The 23,052-nt window shown below is 43.0% G+C and overlaps 1 protein-coding gene across 1 annotated transcript; it reads left to right on the top strand.

The window, feature by feature from the left end:
* The first annotated feature begins 4,164 nt into the window (after nt 1-4,164).
* LOC119285861 (protein transport protein SEC23-like) lies at nt 4,165-18,651 on the top strand. Its single transcript, XM_037565192.1, has 12 exons — nt 4,165-5,100; nt 5,180-5,353; nt 5,878-6,039; nt 10,234-10,376; nt 14,520-14,595; nt 14,696-14,868; nt 14,948-15,029; nt 15,725-15,802; nt 17,108-17,269; nt 17,617-17,880; nt 17,964-18,068; nt 18,271-18,651. The coding sequence occupies exons 1-12, from the start codon at nt 4,318-4,320 to the stop codon at nt 18,415-18,417; spliced, it is 2,349 nt and encodes a 782-aa protein (XP_037421089.1). The 5' UTR covers nt 4,165-4,317; the 3' UTR covers nt 18,418-18,651.
* The last annotated feature ends 4,401 nt before the right edge of the window (nt 18,652-23,052 follow it).

The raw sequence follows: 23,052 nt of genomic DNA, 5'->3' as shown, positions 1-23,052 counted from the left end.
TGAAAGCTTTATTGATCAAGGTGGGGTTCTGTGACGCCTTGGTCTGGTCGTTGAACACAAACGAAGTACGCAAAGTTGCAGCTATGCCGAACTTTTAATCTGAACAAAACCCAAAGTCTAAACGATGCCCTAAGGGCTGTATATATGGAGGAGAGAGGGGGAATTTCGTGGCCCTTGGTGGAGGGGTCCGAAACCAACCCTAACTCTTGTTTCCCCACACATACAAACTCTAAAAACAACCTATATTTAAGTACTTCGAAAATACATGGACCTGGCCCGATAATAAGGTGACACAGCACCTAGAATAGCCTCTGGACGAAATTTATCAAGTGGCATCTTGTATATTTTGTCCAAGGCTTCATGCACTCGTTATGGTGGCTTCAAAGTCCTGGAATCATCACTTCTAACTCCGTTCTTGTTTCCGTTGCGCATGCCATCATCTCCATGCTTGAACTTGCTCCAAGGTTCATCTTTCTTGTCCAAGCTAGGCCCTTCATTTGTAAGCAAAACAAATGTATCCAAGTTAGGCATCATCATATTCTTATGAACATTAGAATCGTTATCAAGAAACGAAAGTACATGATAATTCAATTGGCGTGCGCGAGCTCTAGTAATTGGTCCAGTATGTATAACAGCAGAGGATATGGGTGTAACAATGGTATTGATGTCCTCATCAGGAAGGAAAGGGGGAGGCCGAATCCTCCCCTTTCCTTCTCCCTTACCTTCCTTTCCTTCTTCTATTCAGCCTATAGGGGACGCACGAGCCCCTTTTGGGGCTGGTCTATCCCTCTCTTGGCCCATTAGGCCCATATAGCTTGCCGGGGGTTGCCCGGAACCCCTTCCGGTGACCCGATATGTACCCGGTACCCCCGGAACACTTCCGGTGTCCGAATAGTATCATCCTATATATGAATCTTTATCTCTCGACCATTTCGAGACTCCTCGTCATGTCCGTGAACTCATCCGAGACTCCAAACAACATCCAGTCACCAAATCACATAACTCATATAATACAAAATCATCATCGAACGTTAAGCGTGCGGACCCTACGGGTTCGAGAACTATGTAGACATGACCGAGACACCTCTCCGGTCAATAACCAATAGTGTAAAATGGATGCTCATATTGGTTCCCACATATCCTACGAAGATCTTTATTGGTCGTACCGTCATGACAACATACATTATTCCCTTGCCCGAGATTCGATCGTCGGTATCTTCATACCTAGTTTAATCTTATTACCGACAAGTCTGTTTACTCGTTCCATAATGCATCATCCTACAACTAACTCATTAGTCACATTGCTTGCAAGGATTATTATCATGTGCATTACTGAGAGGGCCCAAAGATACCTCTCCGATACTCGGAGTGACAAATCCTAATCTCGATCTATGCCAACCCAACAAACACCTTCAAAGATACCTATATAGCATCTTTATAATCACCCAGTTATGTTGTGACGTTTGATAGCACACAAGGTATTCCTCCGATATCCGGGAGTTGCATAATATCATAGTCAAAGGAATATGTATATGACATGAAGAAAGCAATAGCAATAAAACTTAACGATCATTATGCTAAGCTAATAGATGGGTCTTGTCCATCACATCATTCTCCTAATGATGTGATCCCGTTCATAAAATGACAACACATGTCTATGGTTAGGAAACTTAACCATCTTTGATTAACGAGCTAGTCTAGTAGAGGCTTACTAGGGACACGATGTTTTGTCTATGTATCCACACATGTATCAAGTTTCCGGTTAATACAATTCTAGCATGAATAATAAACATTTATCATGATATAAGGAAATATAAAATAACAACGTTATTATTGCCTCTAGGGCATATTTCCTCCAATATAGGCCATAGAAACTAGAAAACAAGCAAACTATCCATCGAAAACAGAATCTGTCAAAAAACAGGACAGTCTATAGTAATCTGTAACTCCCGAATACTTCTGTAACACCAAAAATTCTGAAAAATTAGGACGACCTAAGAAATTTGTTTATTAATCTTCTGCAAAAAATTAGTATTTTATCACGCTTCTGCTTAAAATGAAAATTAATTTTTTGAATGCAAAAGTTTCTGTTTTCAACAAGGTCAAATCAACTATCACCGTAATCTATCCCAAAGGTCTTACTTGGCACTTTGTTGAAACAAAAGCTATAAAACATGATACATTAGCCTAATCATGTGAACACATAAAAACAGTAGGTAATGGTGTTGAGTTGTCTCCCAACAAGAACTTTTCTCTAATGCCTTTTAAGCTAGGCATGATGATTTTAATGATGCTCACATAAAATATAAGAATTGAAACATAACAGGAGCATCATGTAGCATATGACTACCACATTTAAGTCTAACCCACTTCCTATGAATAGGGGTTTTGTGAGCAAACAATTTACGGGAGCAAGAGTCAAGTATCATAGGAAGGTAAACACAAGCATAACTTCAAGATTTTCAACATAAAGAGATGAAACTTAATATTATTGAGATAGGTAAAAGCACATGTTCCTCTCTCATGGTATTTTTTAGTAGCATCATGAATGAATTCAATAATATAACCATCACATAAAGCATTCCTTTCATAATGCATAAGCATAGAAATTTTATTACTCTCCACATAAGCAAATTTATTGTCATGGATAATAGTGAGAGTAAACTCAACAAAATAACTGTCATGTGAGGCATAATCCAATTGAAAATTAAAATCATGATGAAAAGTTTCATGGTTATCATTATTCTTTATAGCATACATGTCATCACAATAATCATCAAGTGGTCATGGTCATCCAGAGATAAGCACATGCAAAACATATATCAAGTGTTCTCAAATCCTTAAAGACTCAATCCGATAAGATACTTCAAAGGAAAAATTCAATCCTACAAGAAGGTAGAGGGGGAGAAACATAATAAGATCCAACTGTAATAGCAAAGCTCGCGGTACATCAAGATCGTACCAAATCAAGAACACGAGAGAGAGATCAAACACATAGCTACTGGTACATACCCTCAGTCCCGAGGGTGAACTACTCCCTCCTCGTCATGGAGAGCGCCTGGATGATAAAGATGACCACCGGTGATGATTTCCCCCTCCGGCAGGGTGCCGGAACAGGGTCCCAATTGGTTTTTGGTGGCTACAGAGGCTTACAGCGGCGGAACTCCCTATTTAGGTTCCGTTCTGAAAGTTTGGGAATATATAAGAGGTGTTGGAGTCAGGAACAAGTCAGGGGGACCCACGAGGCGGCCACAAGGTCAGGGGCGCGCCCTAGGGAGGGGGGCGCGCCCTCCACCCTTGTGGTGGCCCCGGGACTCCTCTCCGATACTTTTTTGTTCCAACATTTTTCATATTTTCCAAAAAAAATATTCGTAAATTTTCAGGTCAATTGGACTCCGTTTGATATTCCTTTTCTGCGAAACTCAAAAATAAGGAAAAAAATAGAAACTGGCACTGGGCTCTGGGTTAATAGTTTAGTCGCAAAAATCATATAAAATAGCATATAAATGCATATAAAACATTCAAAACAAATAATATAATAGCATGAAACAATAAAAAATATAGATACCTTGGAGACGTATCATTGGTGGAGGCCAGCCGCTCCGCCTGCCGGTGTTCGAAGTACGCCGCCCACGCCTGGTGGTTGCCGGCGTCGTCGGCGTCGTACTCCGGGAGGGCCCGCTGCTCCTTCGTCAGCGACGCCCGCATGCGCTCGACCTCGTCGCCGAAGTGGTCGGGGCGCGTTGTGACGTCGAGCAGCGGGGGGACGGGGACGCCCCCGACGCTGAGCTTCCACCGCCCCGATGCACGCATGTCGGGAGGCGTCGGGATATTCGCTTCGTGCAGGAGGTAGGCCTCCCACTCGTGCAGCGAGTGGCGGCCGAAGCCATTGGTCGCCGCCCGATCGCCGGGGAACCTCTCGCCCTTCGTCGCGGCTGCGAAAGGGAAGAGGGAAAGAGGAAAGAGGTCCGCGGCGGCGGCTGTGCACGGGGAGAGAGGGGGCTACGGGTGGGTGCGGCCACTGTGGAGGAAGGCGCGCCTTTAGGGCTGAATTATCGACGCCGGTGCTAAAAAACGATCGTGTGGGACCTGTAGGGGGCGTGGGTTGAGAACTTTAACCAAACAGAACCCAGGCATATCTCACGCAAGCTTGTGGCCAGACAATATTGCTTCAGGGCAGCATCCAAAACTGGCCCCAAAAGACGGAGAGAACAGAACTGGAAACAGCCCGCAGGCGCAGCTCTCCACCTCCCTCCTCTCTCTCTCCGATCCACCCGCTCCCCTCCCCTCTCCGATAGCTGCTCGCCGCGCTCAATCATGGCGGCCGACCCCTCCGCGGCTGCGGCGCCCGCCGACCCCGATGGCCCGGACGCGGTTCGCTTCACATGGAACGCCTGGCCCCGGTCCAAGGTTGAAGCCAGCCGCTGCGTCGTCCCGCTCGCCGCCGCCATCTCCCCGGTCCGCTCCCCCGAGTCCCTCGCGTCGCCGCCCCTTCCCTACCCGCCACTCCGCTGCAAGCCGCCTTGCTCTGCGCTCCTCAACCCCTTCGCCCGTGTCGACTTCACCGCCAAGATCTGGATCTGCCCGCTCTGCTTCTCGCGCAACCACTTCCCCCCGCACTACGCCGGCATCTCCGAGAACAACGTGCCCGCCGAGCTCTTCACACAATGCTCCACCGTCGAGTACCTCGTCGCCGGACCCCCGGGATCTCCTGCACCGCTGCCGCCAGTGTTCCTGTTCGTCATCGACACCTGCGTCATCGAGGAAGAACTGGAGTACGTCAAGCTGTCCATGCGGAAGGCGGTCGCGCTTCTGCCGGAGCACGCACTTGTTGGCCTGGTGACCTTCGGGACGCAGGTGCATCTGCACGAGCTTGGGTTCTCCGAGCTCAGCAAGATCTACGTGTTCCGGGGGAGCAAGGAGATCTCCAAAGAGCAGATTTTGGATCAGCTTGGGTTATCAGGCGGGGGGCGGCCAGGGTTCCCAAAGATGACACAGCAGCCAGGCGTGCAACAGGTCAATGGGATGCATCCATTAGTCACGACAGGGGTTAACAGGTTCTTGCTCCCGGTATCAGAGTGCGAGTGCACGCTCAGCACGGTGAGGTATTTGGCCCATTGGGTTTGGTGAATTTAGTTGAACGCAAGTGTAACTTGACATACTTGTTGTTGTATTGCAGCTGCTGGACGAGTTGCAGCCTGACCAGTGGCCGGTTGAGGCTGGCAACCGTGCCATCAGGTGCACGGGTGTTGCGCTAAATGTGGCGGCTGGGTTGCTTGGGGCATGCGTGCCTGGGACTGGTGCAAGGATTATTGCGCTACTTGGCGGGCCATGTACCGAAGGTCCTGGAGTGGTAAAGATTCTTGCTTTCTTTGCATGAGCGTAAATAAATCAGTTAATTGAAATTGCTTCTCAATGGAACATGGTTCGCTATATCAGAAACATGGTCTACTTGAGATACTGGAATGTGTCCTGTTAATTATTTTGTTAAATCCTCTTTCCTGGAAATTGAAATTGCATGACAGCGATTATCACTGCTTAATTGCCAAGGCAAATCTTTACCTTTTTAGTAACGCTAATAGTTTCTCTAAATTCACCTAAGCCTGATATGGAAGAATATGAAATTGCAAAATGTATATCTCAGCATACTCATGATGTGGTGTCGAAGGTTATGGGCATGCACTTCTTGTTGTACTATAACAGATTTGGAGATACTGCTTCTCTCTGTAGTTTGCATAGTACTCAGTAAGTACGAAGATGGTGTTCTTACGATTTGCTGAACTTCACATCTCGCTGATTATTTTTAATGATATTTCTTCTCTATATTTCTGTTTATAAATTCATTTTTGCTTGATATCACTCCATTGGACAATGCAGATTGTATCAAAAGATTTGTCTGAGCCAGTTAGATCACACAAGGATCTTGATAAGGATGCGGCGCCTCATTTCCAGAAAGCCGTCAAATTTTACGATGGCCTTGCCAAACAATTGGTCAGTCAAGGTCATGTTCTAGATGTGTTTGCATCTGCTCTTGATCAGGTTAGTATTCTCTTTAGCCAGCATTATATTGCTGTGTTTGTACTTCCTATTGAGATTCTCTATCATGCTGAGAAGACTATGAGTGTATGGTGTCACTGAAATGACTGCAGTTCTTGAGCTAGCTTCTTAATTTATAGTTCAGGATATTACTGTCAGTTCGTCCCTTTGTCAAGTCTTTGGTTGATTGGCTGATTGAAGCCTACTAGGTTTAAGTCATGTGATTATTTCTTATAAGTTCTATAATTAATAACTTGCATCTTTTATTGTAATGTGTGCCAGTCCATCAAACATGGAGTCTTATCCCTTAATTTGGAGTCCTAGTTGATTAAACAAGTTGTTCGGAAAGAGTCCAGTTGGTTTAGAAATTATATTAGAGTCTGAATAGACTTTTCGGCTTGTCGGTCAAGTCTTGTCTTTATATACTATATAAAGGGGCTGACCCCTAGCAATAAAGCAGAGAAGAATATTGCCGTCTACTTTTATCTACTTTTCAGTAATTAGGGTTATATCAGAAGTAGATCCTTCCAATTTGGGCAAAGAAATCAAGATTGAGGCTTTTGAGCAGATGAAGCTCATCATGAAGCAATTGGAGGCCTTCACACGCCAATGAGTGGAGGCCTTCACACGCTAATGAGTGAAGGAACAGGTGCTTCTCGTCTGGCTGGTGCAGCACTTGAGAGCAATGGCTGCTGGCCCTGGCCCTGCCACCAGATTCCGTTGCTGCAGCAGCTGCCCACGACGCCACCTCCTCGTCCCATGCGCTGCTCTCAAGCGACGATGTGCCCTTGGTGTTTTGCCTTGCCAACAGTACCTTCGGCGACCTCTTCTCGAGCGGGCGAATCGACACCACTGCCGCCCGGCGGACATCTACCCTCTGGGCAGATTGCCCACCCCCACCCCCTCTCTTTCCTGCCTTCCACCACCTATCTGCTGTCGCACCGCAACCACATGCTGACTGCTGCCAACAACCACCAGCCGCCATTACCCTTTTACCATCTCTAGCCATCTCCTTACTCGCTGCAGCTGCCTTCAAGAATAAATCTGGGTCACTTCGGAACCCCACATTTACAGTTCAAATCCCATCCCAAATCCTGCCCAATTTTCCTGCCCTCACCTACAAGCAGCAGTCACATATTGCCGCGCCTCTACAACCTTCACGCCTCCACCTGCCAACCGATTTCATATGCCGTTATGGCCGTCCCCTTCCCTAGGTCCATCCTGCCCACCCCTTCCGCCCCCCCTGCTTAACCATCACCTCGGCTCAGGTTCGTGTTTCGGCATGCCCTGCTTCCACAAGCTTGTTGACTTGGTCGATCCTCTTGGTTGGCTCAATGCTGTGGGCAGTTCTTTTGTGGATAGCGCACGGACGAGGCTGATAAGGTATGGACTGCAGTCTGCCACCTCACCGATGACGCTCAATTCTGGTGCGTTCAGCTTGGGCGCAATTTAGGCATCTCCCGTTCACTTCCTCTGTCGTCGACTACAACAGCAGGTTTCTAGCACTCATGTGCCGCAACCACTGTTCAAAATATCGGCCGTCAAACAAGTTAACTGCCCTGTTAATCGCTACTCGGCACCTGACTGAATCAAATAACCCCTTAGGACAATTAACTGCGACAGTCGATTAATCGGTCTGACAGCCGATAAGGTCTGGACTGCAGCCTGCCACCTCACCAATGACGCTCAATTCTGGTGCGTTCAAGCTGAACGCAATTTAGGCATGCTGACATGGCAGCAGGTCAATGAGGCTTGCCGCGTTCAGTTTTGGCCATGACTTCGTGCAAATCCCTTTGGCGAGTTGGCGCATCTCCCGCTCACTTCCTCGGCCGTCGACTACAACAGCAGGTTTCTAGCACTCATGTGCACAACCGCTGTTCAAAATATCGGCCGTCAAACAAGTTAACTGCCCTGTTAATACTCGGCACCTGACTGAATCGAATAACCCCTTAGGACAATTAACTGCGACAGCCGATTAATCGGTCCGACAGCCGATAAAAGGCCAAAATTTTGGGCGGGCCGATTAACTGGCAGGGGAGGCAAAGCTTATTTTGGCCAAAAATGTAGCCTGTTTCCCTCCCTTCTCTAGGTTTGGGGTCCTGCTCCTTCTCCCAAATTGTTGTGCTGCTACTGGTTGGCTATATCTGCATTGCTGCTCTGTCCTCTCTGTGTAGGATTCCACCACTGCAAGTGCTCCATCTTTGAAAAGAAGTTCGGATGATGTGGGGTGGCCTAGGATATATAGATATGTAACACTTTTCCTTGTTACATTAGTGTGTACATTAGCATATTTAGACATTTAGTACATTGCATGTTGCCATGTAGCCTAGGATATATAGACACGGCCCTATGTTAACCCACCGATAAATGGGTTACCGATAAATTCAGTAAATAGGCTGATTCACCGATTAATTCCTACTCAGCACCTGATAGAGCAGCTATCAGAAACTGCTATCCTGAACATTGGCCGTGGCAATGAGCCATTAACACCGTCCCAACAACGGTTTTTGTACACGGCAGGGGTTGACGTTGAGTTTCAAAGACCATTCGACCTCCACCGTCGTTTCCTTCACCAAGACCTATGAGCAGTGACATTTCCCTCCAACAACTTTATCGCACCAGCCTTCTGAGCCTATGGAGCCCTTGTGCCCCTCTGATCCTCCTGCGGTCAACTTAATTCTGACATCTTCCTTGCCAGCACCACTAGCACCTGTCCTGCCGTCGACCACTCCAGAGCCAACCTGCCACGACAAGTTCGGTGCCTCACCCCACTGAGTTGGCATAACGTCATCATCAGTGCCTTTGCTTCAACTACAATGAGATTTATGTTCAGGGTCACCGGTGCTTGCGGCTCTTCTTCATCAAGGCTGATGACTATGGCCAAGATAGCTCCACAACCGGTAGCACCCAAGGTCCCATGGGAGTCAATTGATAAGCTACAGCTTGCGGACAAGCTGTTTCTCAAGAAAGGGAGAGATGTTATGTGTGCCAGCCCATCAAATATGGAATCTTAACCCTTAATTAGAGTCGTAGTTGATTAAGCAAATTTGTTAGGAAAGAGGCCAGTCAGTTTAGAGATCATATTAGAGTTTGAATAGACTTATCGGTCAAGTCTTGTCTATCTACTATATGAAGGGGCCTACCCCTCTCAATAAAGCAGAGAATCAAGTAATAAGGATTTACAAAAATTAATGAATTGCATTTTCAAGGTAAAAAATATACCAAGGGCAGTCTGCATATTGATATCCTTCATCCTCTGTTTCATGCATAACCATTGGTGTGCTGTAGTGCCTCCCCCCGCCGCTGCAGCTCCTTCTCCTCCTCCACCTCCCTTCTCTCACTGCTGCTGCGGCTGCCCGTAGACCTCGCTGGCCACCAAAACCAACACTAATGGACAAAGCGAGGTTGGTAGGCCTCCCCCTAGCACCAAGGCATGCCTAAGCGTGCACCTTATGCCTCTTTTTTGAACCATGATCATTTCACATATATTTGATTCATAAAGAGAAGATTAAATCATGTCTTCTCTTGAAGACCTTGAATCTTTAGTTGTAATTGACTGAAAAAGTTTAGCGTCAAGTTAGCGGGATATATTGGAGACAATTTGAATTGGATGCTATTGGATGACCAGAAATTGTGTAACCAAGTGTTTCCTTGAACAACTTTAGCTACTACTCGATCACAGTCAGTAGTTCAGTATCAATGGCAGCAAGTACCCAGTATACTACGCAAGTCCCAAACTGCCCCACTGCTGTAGCCATCTGTATATTAGGCATTTTCTTGTCCATCTTTCACTATTGCTCCATTTGATGATCAGAAATATACTCTTTCTATGTTCCATTAGTATTAATCTAGCTGAATGATTGGTTCTACAAACTATAACGTATTACTAAATTTCATTTTGTGACATCTGTGTTTGCTGCTTCAAGAAGAAAAAAAAAGATGGGATTTGCCTTTCTGGGGAAGATACTGTGTAAATTTTTCACATGTCGTTACTTCAAAGACAAATAAATAAATTCACATGTCATAATTTCTGAGAGGATCCGTTGTCAATTAGTAGATGGAAATGTTAATGAAATCATGTTGTATGAGTTTAGAATGCCTTGTATCTGAAGCTACACTTATAATCCTCCAATTGTGCTTGTTGATTTTCTATTGGTGTTCCATTGAACTTCTGTTTTGTTTGGAACACCAAAACAGGTTGGACTAGCTGAGATGAAGCTTGCTATTGAGAGAACAGGCGGCCTTGTTGTCTTATCTGAGAGTTTTGGGCATTCTGTGTTTAAGGATTCTTTTAAACGTATTTTCGAGGGAGGTGAACATTCATTGGGCCTGTCATTCAAGTAAGTTTGCTGACTGTTATCATCTTTGTTTCATTACCTTTTACATTTTCATCAAAGATGGTATGTCTAGGTATATTTTTTAACTCAGCTAATTTCACCACCTACTGTGGTTTGTCTGTTGTGCTGGCCGTCCACATCACGTGATGAACATCCATCGGGCCTCCTCGCTCTGTGACTCTTCCCCATATAGATCAGCAGAATCGTTCTTTTAAGTAATTTAACGTCCAGCTCAGTTGTCTCTGATCCCTGCTATGCACAATGGACAATGATCATCAGTGACCACCCCCACAGCTGTGGCCTGCTTGGTGCTAGTGAGTAATACTGGACAACATGAATAGTAGCAATGGTGGGACATGAGAGGTAGCAAGCTTCAAACTGCTGGATCTTGTTATCTCTCCGATGGCCACTGCTCGCTGGCTTGCTCTCCTCGAGTAGATCAACGTTGTTCACATCTCTTCTTTGAAACTGTTAGATGCTGTCGCTGTGCCAAGAGCAGCAGATGCTGTCGCTGTGCTTATAGCGTATCCTCCTCTAACTTAACTCTCTATCCCCTTGCCCCGCCTCTTCCCAATCTTCTTATGGGGAGGGTTGATTGCTCATGACCTCTCAAGAAGCCATGAACTCGGGAGCAACTTTATGGTGGACGCCGGCTCGTGTGGACTGTATCATAGCCATAGAACGATTCCTCGAGATGCTCAAACGTCACTTCCCTGTCCCCCATGCTCGTTTCCTAGGAGTAGGGTGTAGGTGTCATAGGCGTATGAGCTTGGCACTTGTGTTTCCTGGCGTGGATCTGTACGTGCACATGCCACAGGGAAGGAGGAGTTGGTGACTTGACCTGCCAATGTACTAGTGATGGGTGGTGTGGGCCACAACGCAGAAACTTTTTGCACGTCAGGACGTGACAAAAAGAGACCCTGCCAATATTCCATCATGCACAGTGCGCATCTCTTGCATCTACTGGCGCTAAAACAAAATTAATCAGGGTCACTAATCAAATCTACTTGATGAGTTTAATGTGCCGGATAAAAAACAGATTGATAAAATCTACTGGCTCTAAAACAAAATTAGTCAGGGTCACTAATCAAATCTACTTGATGAGTTTAATGTGCTGGATGAAAAGCAGATTGATAAAATCTAAAAACAGTATGGTGGACGGGTGCATTTGATCCTTTTTTTTTTCAAATGATCAAAATCATACTCCCTCAATTCCAAAATATAGTGCGCCCGCGCTTTCCGAGGTCCAACTTTGACCATAAATTTAACCAACGAGACCAACTGCGACGGGAGAAAAAATTATATAATTGAAAACTTCTTTCGAATACGAATTCACTGATATAATTTCTGCTCCCGCCGCAGTCGGTCTTGATAGTTAAATTTACGGTCAAAGTTGAAGCACGGGGATAGAGGAAGCACTACATTGTGGAATGGAGGGAGTATTTGTTAAGTTAAAAAAGAACTTTGAAAAATTATACATATTCACAATGAACCTGTGAAATTTTGTTCAAAAAATATTATGACTTGCAAGCTGTACAAAAAAAAATTCTTGGTCCGACAATAAAAAAATTGACCCACTTTTATTGACGTATTTGTTTTTATTTGTTTACGTCATGTATGAAAGTATATTGTTATGAAATTTTGTTGAATGTGTTATATGTGCATGTACAAATATTTTTGATTTTTTTGTGCTGTGGTAATATTGTTTTTCTCAAAAGTCCACCAAAAGACATTTTCACCTTCTTACAGACTAGGTTCCAAGATGGTTTGTGGCAAAAGAACAAAATTTGGTAATACAAAAAATTACTCCCTCCGTCCCAAAATGTAAGACGTTTTTTAGGCTTAGGCTAAGCCTAAAAAACGTCTTACATTTTGGGACAGAGGGAGTATATAACAGGCGGCACAGTAATACATTTATCTTTTTTTGCGGGAGAGTAATACATTAATCTAACAAGAGACCCAACGTCTTACATTTTGGGACAGAGGGAGTATATAACAGGCGGCACAGTAATACATTTATCTTTTTTTGCGGGAGAGTAATACATTTATCTAACAAGAGATCCTGCCAATGTTCCATCATGCACAGTGCGCATCTCTTGCATCTACTGGCGCTAAAACAAAATTAATCAGGGTCACTAATCAAATCTACTTGATGAGTTTAATGTGCCGGATAAAAAACAGATTGATAAAATCTACTGGCTCTAAAACAAAATTAGTCAGGGTCACTAATCAAATCTACTTGATGAGTTTAATGTGCTGGATAAAAAACAGATTGATAAAATCTAAAAACAGTATGGTGGACGGGTGCATTTGATCCTTTTTTTTCAAATGATTCAAAATCATATTTGTTAAGTTAAAAAAGAACTTTGAAAAATTATACATATTCACAATGAACCTGTGAAATTTTGTTCAAAAAATATTATGACTTGCAAGCTGTAGAATTTTTTTTTCTTGGTCCGACAATTAAAAAATTGACCCACTTTTATTGACGTATTTGTTTTTATTTGTTTACGTCACGTATGAAAGTATATTGTTATGAAATTTTGTTGAATGTGTTATATGTGCATGTACAAATATTTTTTATTTTTTTGCGCTGTGGAAATATTGTTTTTCTCAAAAGTCCACCAAAAGACATTTTCACCTTCTTACAGACTAGGTTCCAAGATGGTTTGTGGCAAAAGAACAAAATTTGGTAATACAAAAAATTAATCTAACAAACTGTGTGAGGCCAATTCTTGTTCAGAGCCCCAACTGTGCAGAAACTTCTAACAGGCATATAAAAACAGTTTAAATCCTAGTTTAAGTAAATGGCCCTGACGACCACATGGTGCTAACAGACAATATAGTAGTACTCCCTCCGTCCCGAAATATGTGTCTCAACTTTGTACTAGCTTTAGTGCAAAGTTGTACTAAACTTGAGACACTTATTTTGCAACGGAGGGAGTATTATTTTATGGATAAAATCTAAGAACACCTATAAGTCTAACTAATGAAATTATAAGGTGACACTATAGAGTTTAAGATAATTTGTGACCAGAAAAACATTTGATAATATTGAGAGTTAAAAAGAAATATCTGGATGAGCGTCACAATAATAAATTACTCTAAAGCAGTGTGTATGAGATTAATAGGTGTTTAGTGGACTTAATAGACTGCTAATATCATACTCTCTGTACACTACACTGACTAACAAATTGGTCTTAACGGCCGATTATTATTCTATGTGCTATCGTGAGGGGGAGCGTCAATTGGGCACAAGGTCAGGTCACATCGTACTGTTCCGGGTGGCAGAGGGTAAATTGGAATGGTGCCATACTCATCACATGTGTTCGAGCAGCTAGAATCTCTGTCAATAAAGCTAGCTATAGCTGCCGGGATACAAGCTTTGACGGGGCTCTAGGGGGGACAGAACGCACAAATACCGGGAGGGATCTGATCAGTTAGGATAACGGACAGGCAGGATATGGTCTGCAGAGTGCTCGTCCACCGTAAGGCATTTTCGCATGCTACTACTCGGTGCTTCATGCTTTGTTCACTGTCATCCTTTTCTTTGCCATCTTCCCTGTCAGCTACTAAGATTTGGGTGAGCAGCCTTTGAGCCGTTGACATGGAGTGCCATCAGTGGCAGTAGGCAGTAACCAGATTTTGGCGGGTGGTTTCAGATGGTGGCGCTCGGAAGCAATAAATGTTGACAGTAGGCCTTGGAACTTGGGAGCGGTGAGCTGTGGCTGTGAGCTAGGAACCTAAGGCCGAGGAGGTAGATCATAGCAAGCTCAAGAAGAATGGCATTGGTCTAAGCTTTGGATAATAGTTATAGTTTCTTTCTTCTCTTCTCATTTGATTTCCTCTTTTATCTGCATATAATATATCCATGTCATATGGAGATGATATCAACTACTGATGCGCCTAGCCAACACTAGAAATCAAATTAAAGATTAAAACTGATCTGAAAAAGTTCCTTCTGGATTTAGTGAACTTCTTGGGAAGTGAATTCTCTTAATGATAATTTCAGATAGCTAAACCATGCTTACCTCTTAATCTTGAAAGTAGAGGTTGAGGAGGGGTATGTCGTGTTTCTCCTAATACCATGATTCAGCAAAATAGCTGTAAACATCTCCTGATTCTTGCCTTTTTTCTTTCTTGAAGTGGCACATTTGAAATAAACTGTTCGAAGGACATTAAAGTTCAGGGTGTTATTGGACCGTGTACATCTTTGGAGAAGGTAGGCATCTATATCATACACTCAGTTATGCTAAGAGTTCTTAAGCTGAAAAATACTAATGCTAAGACTCGGCTTGATCTTTGCAACATGCCAAACATAGAAAGGAGCTTTATGTGCAGACACAATTGTCGGCCAGGGAAACACAACAGCATGGAAAATGTGTGGGCTTGATAGGAATACTTCACTTACAGTATTTTTTGATGTCTCACCGAGTGAACGCTCTGGCCAACCAGGTCATCAAAATCCCGATTTGTACATACAGTTTGTAACCAGGTAGTTATTTCAGTTCTGCTATCTTTTGTGTAAGATTGACTGAATGTGCCAACTGCTGAGTGTGGAGATCCTTTTGTAGTTACCAACACCCGGAAGGTCAAATGAGAATAAGAGCTACTACTGTATCCAGAAAATGGGTGGATGGTTCTACCAATACCGAGGTTAGCCTTATTCTATTAAGTGAGCCTTAAAAATTTCTTGTTATGTATACTATGTTGTTGAGCATGAGCAGTGTGCTAAACTGAACCATATCAATTGTAATCTATGATCATTAAAAGTACGGAGCACCGTTATTGTGCTTGCTTGGATTATATATATCATCATACACATGTACAGTACATTCTTGCATTGTAGCTGTTTCATTTCTCATGCACATGTATTATAAGCTATAATTTTAAGTGAGCACCTATTGGCAACAATGAATATACTATTTTTCACCTGCCTGAAGCTGTCCAATCCATGTACCCTGTCTATGGGAGAAAAATGCATTAAGGCACTGTAGAGTTCACTGTTTATTGTGCCTAAAATTCTCTTGTCAAAGTCTTCTTAAACAAACGAAACTGCTGTAAAGACGATACTGCGTGCACGACAAGGAGACGACGGCCAAATCCAGCCGTCTGCTTCACTTTACTGTTGTGCATGGATGAGTTGATCTGCGTTGTCGTTCAGGAATCGTCCACACACCATCGTGTGTATAGCAGCGCTGTAAACAAATGAGTGCTTCTCCCTTAGAGTTAAAAGTTTTCTTTCTACTGTTTAAGCACAGATTATAAATTCCAAGTGTTACTTGCAGGACTATTACATTTCATTGGATGACTTTCACTTTTGACTTGACATGCATTTCCTTTAAATACAGGAACTAGTCGAAGGATTTGACCAGGAAACTGCAGCTGTTGTGTTGGCAAGATACATCTCCTTGAAAATGGAAATAGAGGTACTTCATTCATGCATCATCCTCCAGTTATCCTGAGTGCAACCTCAGTGATTTTTGTACCTGATAACATCAGTAGTATATGGCTTTGATTGCCTATTTGATTGAACAAAAACCGATGGTCATATACTCATATAATTTGTCTACTTCCCAGCTGTTGTGTTCTGTTATGTGCATATTCTTGTGTTGGAGCGAAAGCCAGTTTCACCCTGACACTTGCATTTAACTAAAGTGTCATCTTCATCAAACATTTATCACTGCAGCAATGACAATTTAGAGCATTAAATCTTTTTACTCTGAATGGTTAAGTAGGTACTTAGGTTGATCTACAGGTGTATTAATTGTGTGTTTTCACTCTCAAGCCAACAACTGTCTAAGGCTGGTCATAGTGGGAGTAACTTAGCTAGTAACATAACGCACCCCAGGATATGTTTGCTTATGTGGCATGTAGTTAATAAGGAGAGAGATGTTTTGAGTAACAGAATATGTTACCATCACATAACACTTCCCAAGACAAAATGAGTCTACAAGCTAATAAATACAAACACCTATGACAGTACCTCTATGTTACTCCTCACTATGAAGGTAGTAACATGGACTAGTGTCATATGCATGACAGTAGTCTAAGTTACTCGCCACTATGACTAGCCTAATCCTAGGCTATTATAGTATTATACAATAATTGTAATTTTATTGTTAATTCTATACTTATATGCACATCAAAATAGGAGGTTTTGATACGGTTGCTACTGTATTTGTTCTTTTCTACTAACCATGAAGACCCATTATTTTCTTTGTGCCTGTTGTACGTAGTAATTTGTTCGCAACTGGGTTTAGACACTTCTGCGTCCATATTCAGGAGGAAACAAGGGAACCATTTAGTTCTCGATATCGTGTATCCTCTTATGCATCTATGTTTGCACGTAGTCTGTGCAAGTGTGCATACTGTTAGCACCATGTCTTGTTCCGCATGCAATTTTTTGTTGAGCAGGCGAACACTAAAATCGGTACATTTTCTTTATCTTTTTCGATATCATCATTTTCTCTATGCATTTTGTTATCTTTTGATTTTCTAGCTGTATATTATTAAATGACAGCAGAGCGTACCTGATGCAGTGAATTCCTTTAGTACATTTGTGCATGTTGTAGATCTTTATGAACAGCTGTATACCTTGTGGGCTCTCTGATTAGCGTATGGCATATCTTCACGCACCTGTATATGTACATGCAATTTGTCACCCTGATGTTGCTAAATCCAAATTTGTGTTTGAGATGCATGATTAACAGTTTGTTTGAACCATTTTGTAGGAAGAGTTTGATGCAACACGGTGGCTTGATAGATCTCTCATACGACTATGTTCAAGATTTGGGGATTATCGGAAGGATGACCCCTCTTCATTTAGCCTACATTCTAATTTCTCACTGTTTCCTCAGTTTATGTTTAATCTCCGGCGTTCGCAATTTGTTCAGGTGATGTGTTGCACACCTGTTACTTCGTCCAGTTTACAAATAAGTGCCATTTTGCTGTTTTGCACATTGGACTGTCTGTAATATGTATAACTTTGACCACTAAGTTTCACCGTAGTATATGTATCAAACCCAAGAGAATTTTAATATTCTCAAAATACTTCCAAGCAAATCTATTCACAGGATTTCCAAGTTTCCAATCTAAAATCTATTCATTGGCAGTGGAAGTGTTAAAACTTTGATCGAAGGTCTGTCTAAAACGTCACTTATTTTGTGAGCTGGCTGCATTATTGTTTTTTTCCCTCGAGGAAATCAGTGCCTTACTAACACTTGGCCTTTTGTTATTACAGGTTTTCAATAACAGTCCAGATGAAACAGCCTATTTCCGAATGTTACTCAACCGAGAGAGTGTCACTAATTCAGTTGCAATGATTCAGCCGTCATTAATTTCATTTTCTTTCGATTCACCTCCTTCTCCTGTATTCCTCGATGTGGCATCAATAGCAGTAGATCGTATACTGCTGCTTGATGCATACTTCAGTGTTGTCATCTTCCATGGAATGACAATCGCTCAGTGGAGAAACATGTGTTATCAGAATCAGCCGGAGCATCAGGTAACGTGGGTGCATCTTCTAGTCAGTCCATAAGTGTTTGAACAATTCAGATGCTTACTAGCTATAATTCCTTTTTGTTTCAGCAATTCGCACAATTATTACAAGCTCCTCAGGAGGAGGCCCAGGTGATAATAAATGGTCGATTTCCAGTTCCTCGACTAGTTGTCTGTGACCAACATGGCTCCCAGGTGTGTATGTTACTCCCTCCATAAAGAAATATAAGAGTGTTTAGATCACTATTGCTCTTATATTTGCTTACCGAGGGAGTACTGTATTATTATTTGTTCTCTCGTAGATTAGGGCATGTTCAGTTTTATGTTTGCTTAGAAAGAATCTAAGTATATAGTGTAATAATAATAGTTAACATATATCATGTACCATTGCATGCAGGCAAGGTTCTTGTTAGCAAAACTGAATCCATCGGCCACATATAATTCAGCACATGATGTTCCACCAGGTTCTGACATCATCTTCACCGATGATGTCAGCTTCCAGGTCTTCTGTGAGCATCTACAAAGGCTGGCTGTTCAGTCGTAAGGAAATGCATGCAGAGTTGTACTCCCAAATTGATTGTTACTAGCTATTCGACGTTTGTTTACCTATCTGGCTCGCTCATAGTTTTGACTGTCTTTTTGGCCATGTGTCTTTTCATCATGAATTCTACTTCCTTCTGGAAATAAACTAAAAAAAATCATTTGTAGGGTGTCCACAAGTCTTATCACCCGTCCTTTATTATAGTTATATATATAATACTCCCTCTGTTTCGTGTTATGCTGTTTTAGCTTTTTCTGACCAGCTCCAAAAACCAGCAAAATGACATGTTTATCCTGTTCCAAAATACAAAGCAAAACACAGCGAAATTTGAATCGTTGGTCGCCGCCGGGGCTTTGAGGCATGGCGGGCGGGCTTCCAGTAGATCGCCGCTGCCGCCTGCAGCAGATCACCTCCCCAAGCATCTTGTCGCCTAAGGCCTGCAGCTGCTCGCCTCAAGCAGCCCCCTCCCAACCCCCCACCCCCCCACCCCGGCGTCGCCCCTAGATCGTTTACCTACGTCACCCAAGCTCTGCCTAGTCTGTCCTTGTTTCAGGTCGTCGGGGCTGCCCCCAGATCGAGGTCAGCAAATTGAGCTCACCAGAAGCAACAGATCGCTGCTCTCTTGCCTCGCGTGGGGAACAGAGCGTGCGCGCGAGAGAGAGCCCTCTCTGACCTGGGGTATATTTGGAAAGTGTGAAAATGTTTGAACTGCGGAATTTTGTACTGAATTCTCTAAAACGACTTGTAATACAGAACGGAGGGAGTACATACTGACATCGCCCCTGTATCAAACGGTTTATAACCAATTCATGGTTTAAGTAAGCTGCTATCATATCTTGGTGATGGTGAATTATGATGTTAATTGTGTGCATGCATTACACGCTCTTTTGCTTTACAAGGACCGGACCATCATGTCTTCATAATCACATAAATATATACACCCCTTTTCTTACATCTTTACCAAAAAATTCCATTACATTTTCCTAACAAAACTATCTTAACAAACAAGTGAGTGAAGGATTTTACTCCCTCCGTCCCATATTATAAGAGCATTTTGACATTAATGTAGCGTAAAAAACGTTTTTATATTATGGAACAGAGAGAGTATTTTACAAGGGCTTTTGTAGGCTTGCTTTGGACCGACCATTGGAATCTCTACTGTTAGCCCGTCCTCGTTTTAGTCCTTGCATCATTGTTTCTCATAATTGCCAAAACATATACTGCGCTTGGGCCATCACATATACCAACTTCCTACTTTGTGATAATTTTTTTTGTCTCGTCGTCAATGTCTTGAGGTACTCCATATGCTCCAAAAATTCTGAAAAAAATTGTGTACATTCACATGGAATGTGATTACATCCTTTAAAAATTTCAGGTCCAAACTCGAAATGTACATTGAGAAACAAAACAGACAAATTCAGATGTGAATAGTGTAAAATGTTGCTTTTGTCTTTTTATGACACTATTCATGCTAGATTTTACATGTTTGTTTCTCAATGTGCATTTATAATTTGGGCTTGAAATTTTTAGGAGGTGTAGTCACAATCCTTGTAAACATACATATTTTTTTCTAGAATTTTTTGAAGGATTTAAAATTGATTTATTTCAAGTTGGAGCATGGGGAGTACCTCAAGGATGGGAGTACTTTATATTTTCCCACATAACCCCTTCCAAGCTGCAGATCTGCTGTTCCAAACTCATTGACCCTGACCGGCTTGCCCTACTAGCTTCTTCTATTCGATCATAAATTCCCAGCCTGTTTTGCAAATGCACAACCGTACTGCATGTCCTACTCCGATCATCAAAACGGACATGCACGGACACATCTAGATGTGTATGCACACAGTGCTAGCGGAACAACCAGTTAGAGTAAAATAGGATTGGAAGTGAATTAACGATTGATCCTGATTTCTATTGATTCTCATGTATATATACATCTGAAAGAGATGGAAAGCAGAGGTGTCTGTTCGGAGGCATCCCTCCAGAATCCTGTGGCAAGAGAGAGAAGGGACATGATTGTTTGGGGTTGGACACACCACTTTGTTAATGCCGCTTTGTTAATTAGCATGTGCCGATTAATAATAGACATGTGCTAATTAATTCCGAACACCCCCTTGTACAACACCCGCTTCTTGAGTGTTTCATTGCCGAGGACTTCTTGTATAATCATCCATCTTAAGAAATCCTTGTATAATCTTGAGATTCTCCCCAAAACCCTGTGGGAAAATATGAGGAGAATATTGCTGATATGTTCTCCTTTAAACCCATTGGGAAAAACAATAAGAAGAAAATGATGCAACATATTATGATTATTGCCTTGATAACTTATATGAGAGAACTTTTGAAAAAAGAGAAAACTCGTTGATGAGTTTGAAGAACAATAAATATGTTTTCTAAACTTTCCTTGAAACCTCACTAGGAAAAATTGGCAAGTATTGCATATATCGCCTCATTAAGAATCTTTTGTGAGAAACTATAGTCAAAGTTGATAAAGAAAGAGTGTGATATGATGTGCCATTGAAAACTCTTTAAAACCCAATGAAAAAAATGTAAGGAGAAAATGATGACATATGATGGTAATTGTCTCTTTAATAACTTATATGAAAAAAACTCAAAAGGACAAAACTCATTGGTAACTTTAGAGGATAGTTAATATGCCTTGCATACATATGTTAGAAAACCCTAGTGGGGAAAATAGGAGGTATGCCATATATTCTTGTGTTGATATTAACCTCATTAAAAACCTTGATGAGAACTTTGAGAGTAGACTTATAAAGGGAAAAGGGTGTAACATAATGTTTGAATATGTTATGCTTCAAAGCGAATGTGTATGCGCATAGTGCTAGCGGCACAACCATCCAACCTGTTTTTTTACATTTGCCAAAAATAAGGAAACTTTTTACATAGCAAAGGTGACCTACCCTAGTCCATTCTTTGCCTGTCGGTCATGGGCATGCCCTTGTCCCACGCCGCGCTCTCCGCCGGGCGTTGACACGTCAGTGCCCCACCTCCTACTCTTCATCACTGGAGTCCATCGCCTGGCCTCGATGGAGATGAGGTCGACGACTGACATGGATGGTCCGACTGTGACGCCCCCGATTTGATCGTACACTAATCATACACGCAAATATGTACGATCAAGATTAAGGACTCACGGGAAGATATCACAACACAACTCTAGACACAAATTAAAATAATACAAGCTTTATATTACAAGATAGGGGCCTCGAGGGCTCGAATAGATAAGCTTGAATACACAAGAGTCAGCGGAAACAACAATATTTGAGTACAGACATAAGTTAAACAAGTTTGCCTTAAGAAGGCTAGCACAAAAGTAGTAATGATCGAAAAGGCAAGGCCTCCTGCCTGGGACCTCCTAACTACTCCTCGAAGTCGAACTCCACGTAGAATCATCGTCGAGATCATTTGGCTCCTGGACTCCATCATATGATCGCAATAACCGGGAAAAGGGGAAAAAGAAGTAGCAAAGCAACCGTGAGTACTCATCCAAAGTGCTCGCAAGCAAGGATCTACACTACATATGCATTGGTATCAATGAAATGGGTAGTATCTATGGACTGAACTGCAGAATGCCAAAATAAGAGGGGGATAGGTAGTCCTATCGAAGACTACGCTTCTCGCAGCCTCCATCTTGAAGCATATAGGAGAGAATAGATGGTAAGTTCACCAAGTACCATCATATAGCATAATCCTACCCAGCGATCCTCTCCTCGTCGCCCTGTGAGAGAGCGATCACCGGGTTGTATCTGGCACTTGAAAGGGTGTATTTTATTAAGTATCCGGTTCTAGTTGTCATAAGGTCAAGGTACAACTCCGGGTCATCATTTTACCGAGGGACACGACTATTCGAATAAATAAACTTCCTTGCAGGGGTGCACCACATTTCCCGACACGCTCGATCCCATTTGGCCGGACACACTTTCCTGGGTCATGCCCGACCTCGGAAGATCAACACGTCGCAGCCCCACCTAGGCACAACAGAGAGGTCAGTACACCATTCTAAATTCTATGGCGCAGGGGTCTGGGCCCATCGCCCATTGCACACCTGCACGTTGCGAGAGCGGCCGAAAACAGACCCAGCCTCCCTAATACAAGAGCAGGCGTTCCAGTCCAATCCGGCGCGCGCCGCTCAGTCGCTGACGTCATGAAGGCTTCGGCTGATACCACGACGTCGAGTCCCCATAACTGTTCCCACATAGTTGGTTAGTGCGTATAGGCCAGTGGCCAAACTCAGATCAAATACCAAGATCTCGTTAAGCGTGTTATTTTGAAGTAACAGCGAACGCCGACCAGGGCCAGGCCCACCTCTCTCCTAGGTGGTCTCAACCTGCCCTGTCGCTCCACCACAAAGTAACAGTTGGGGGTCGTTGGGAACCCAAGCCCACCATTACCTGGATGGAACCACCTGCCCCTTCAGCCCCCACATCGGAATCACTTGCGGGTACTCTACGAGCCGACCCGACTTTAGTCACCACATGTATCATGTATAAAGTAAATAGTATATACCCGTGATCACCTCCCGAGTGATCACGACCCGATAGTATAGCATGGCAGACGGGCAAGAAAGTAGGGTCACTGATGGAATACTGGCATCCTATACTAAGCATTTAGGATTGC

Source organism: Triticum dicoccoides, chromosome 4A (assembly GCF_002162155.2).
Source record: "Triticum dicoccoides isolate Atlit2015 ecotype Zavitan chromosome 4A, WEW_v2.0, whole genome shotgun sequence".
Classification (NCBI taxonomy): Eukaryota; Viridiplantae; Streptophyta; class Magnoliopsida; order Poales; family Poaceae; genus Triticum; species Triticum dicoccoides.
This window is presented reverse-complemented; position numbering and strand designations above follow the sequence as displayed.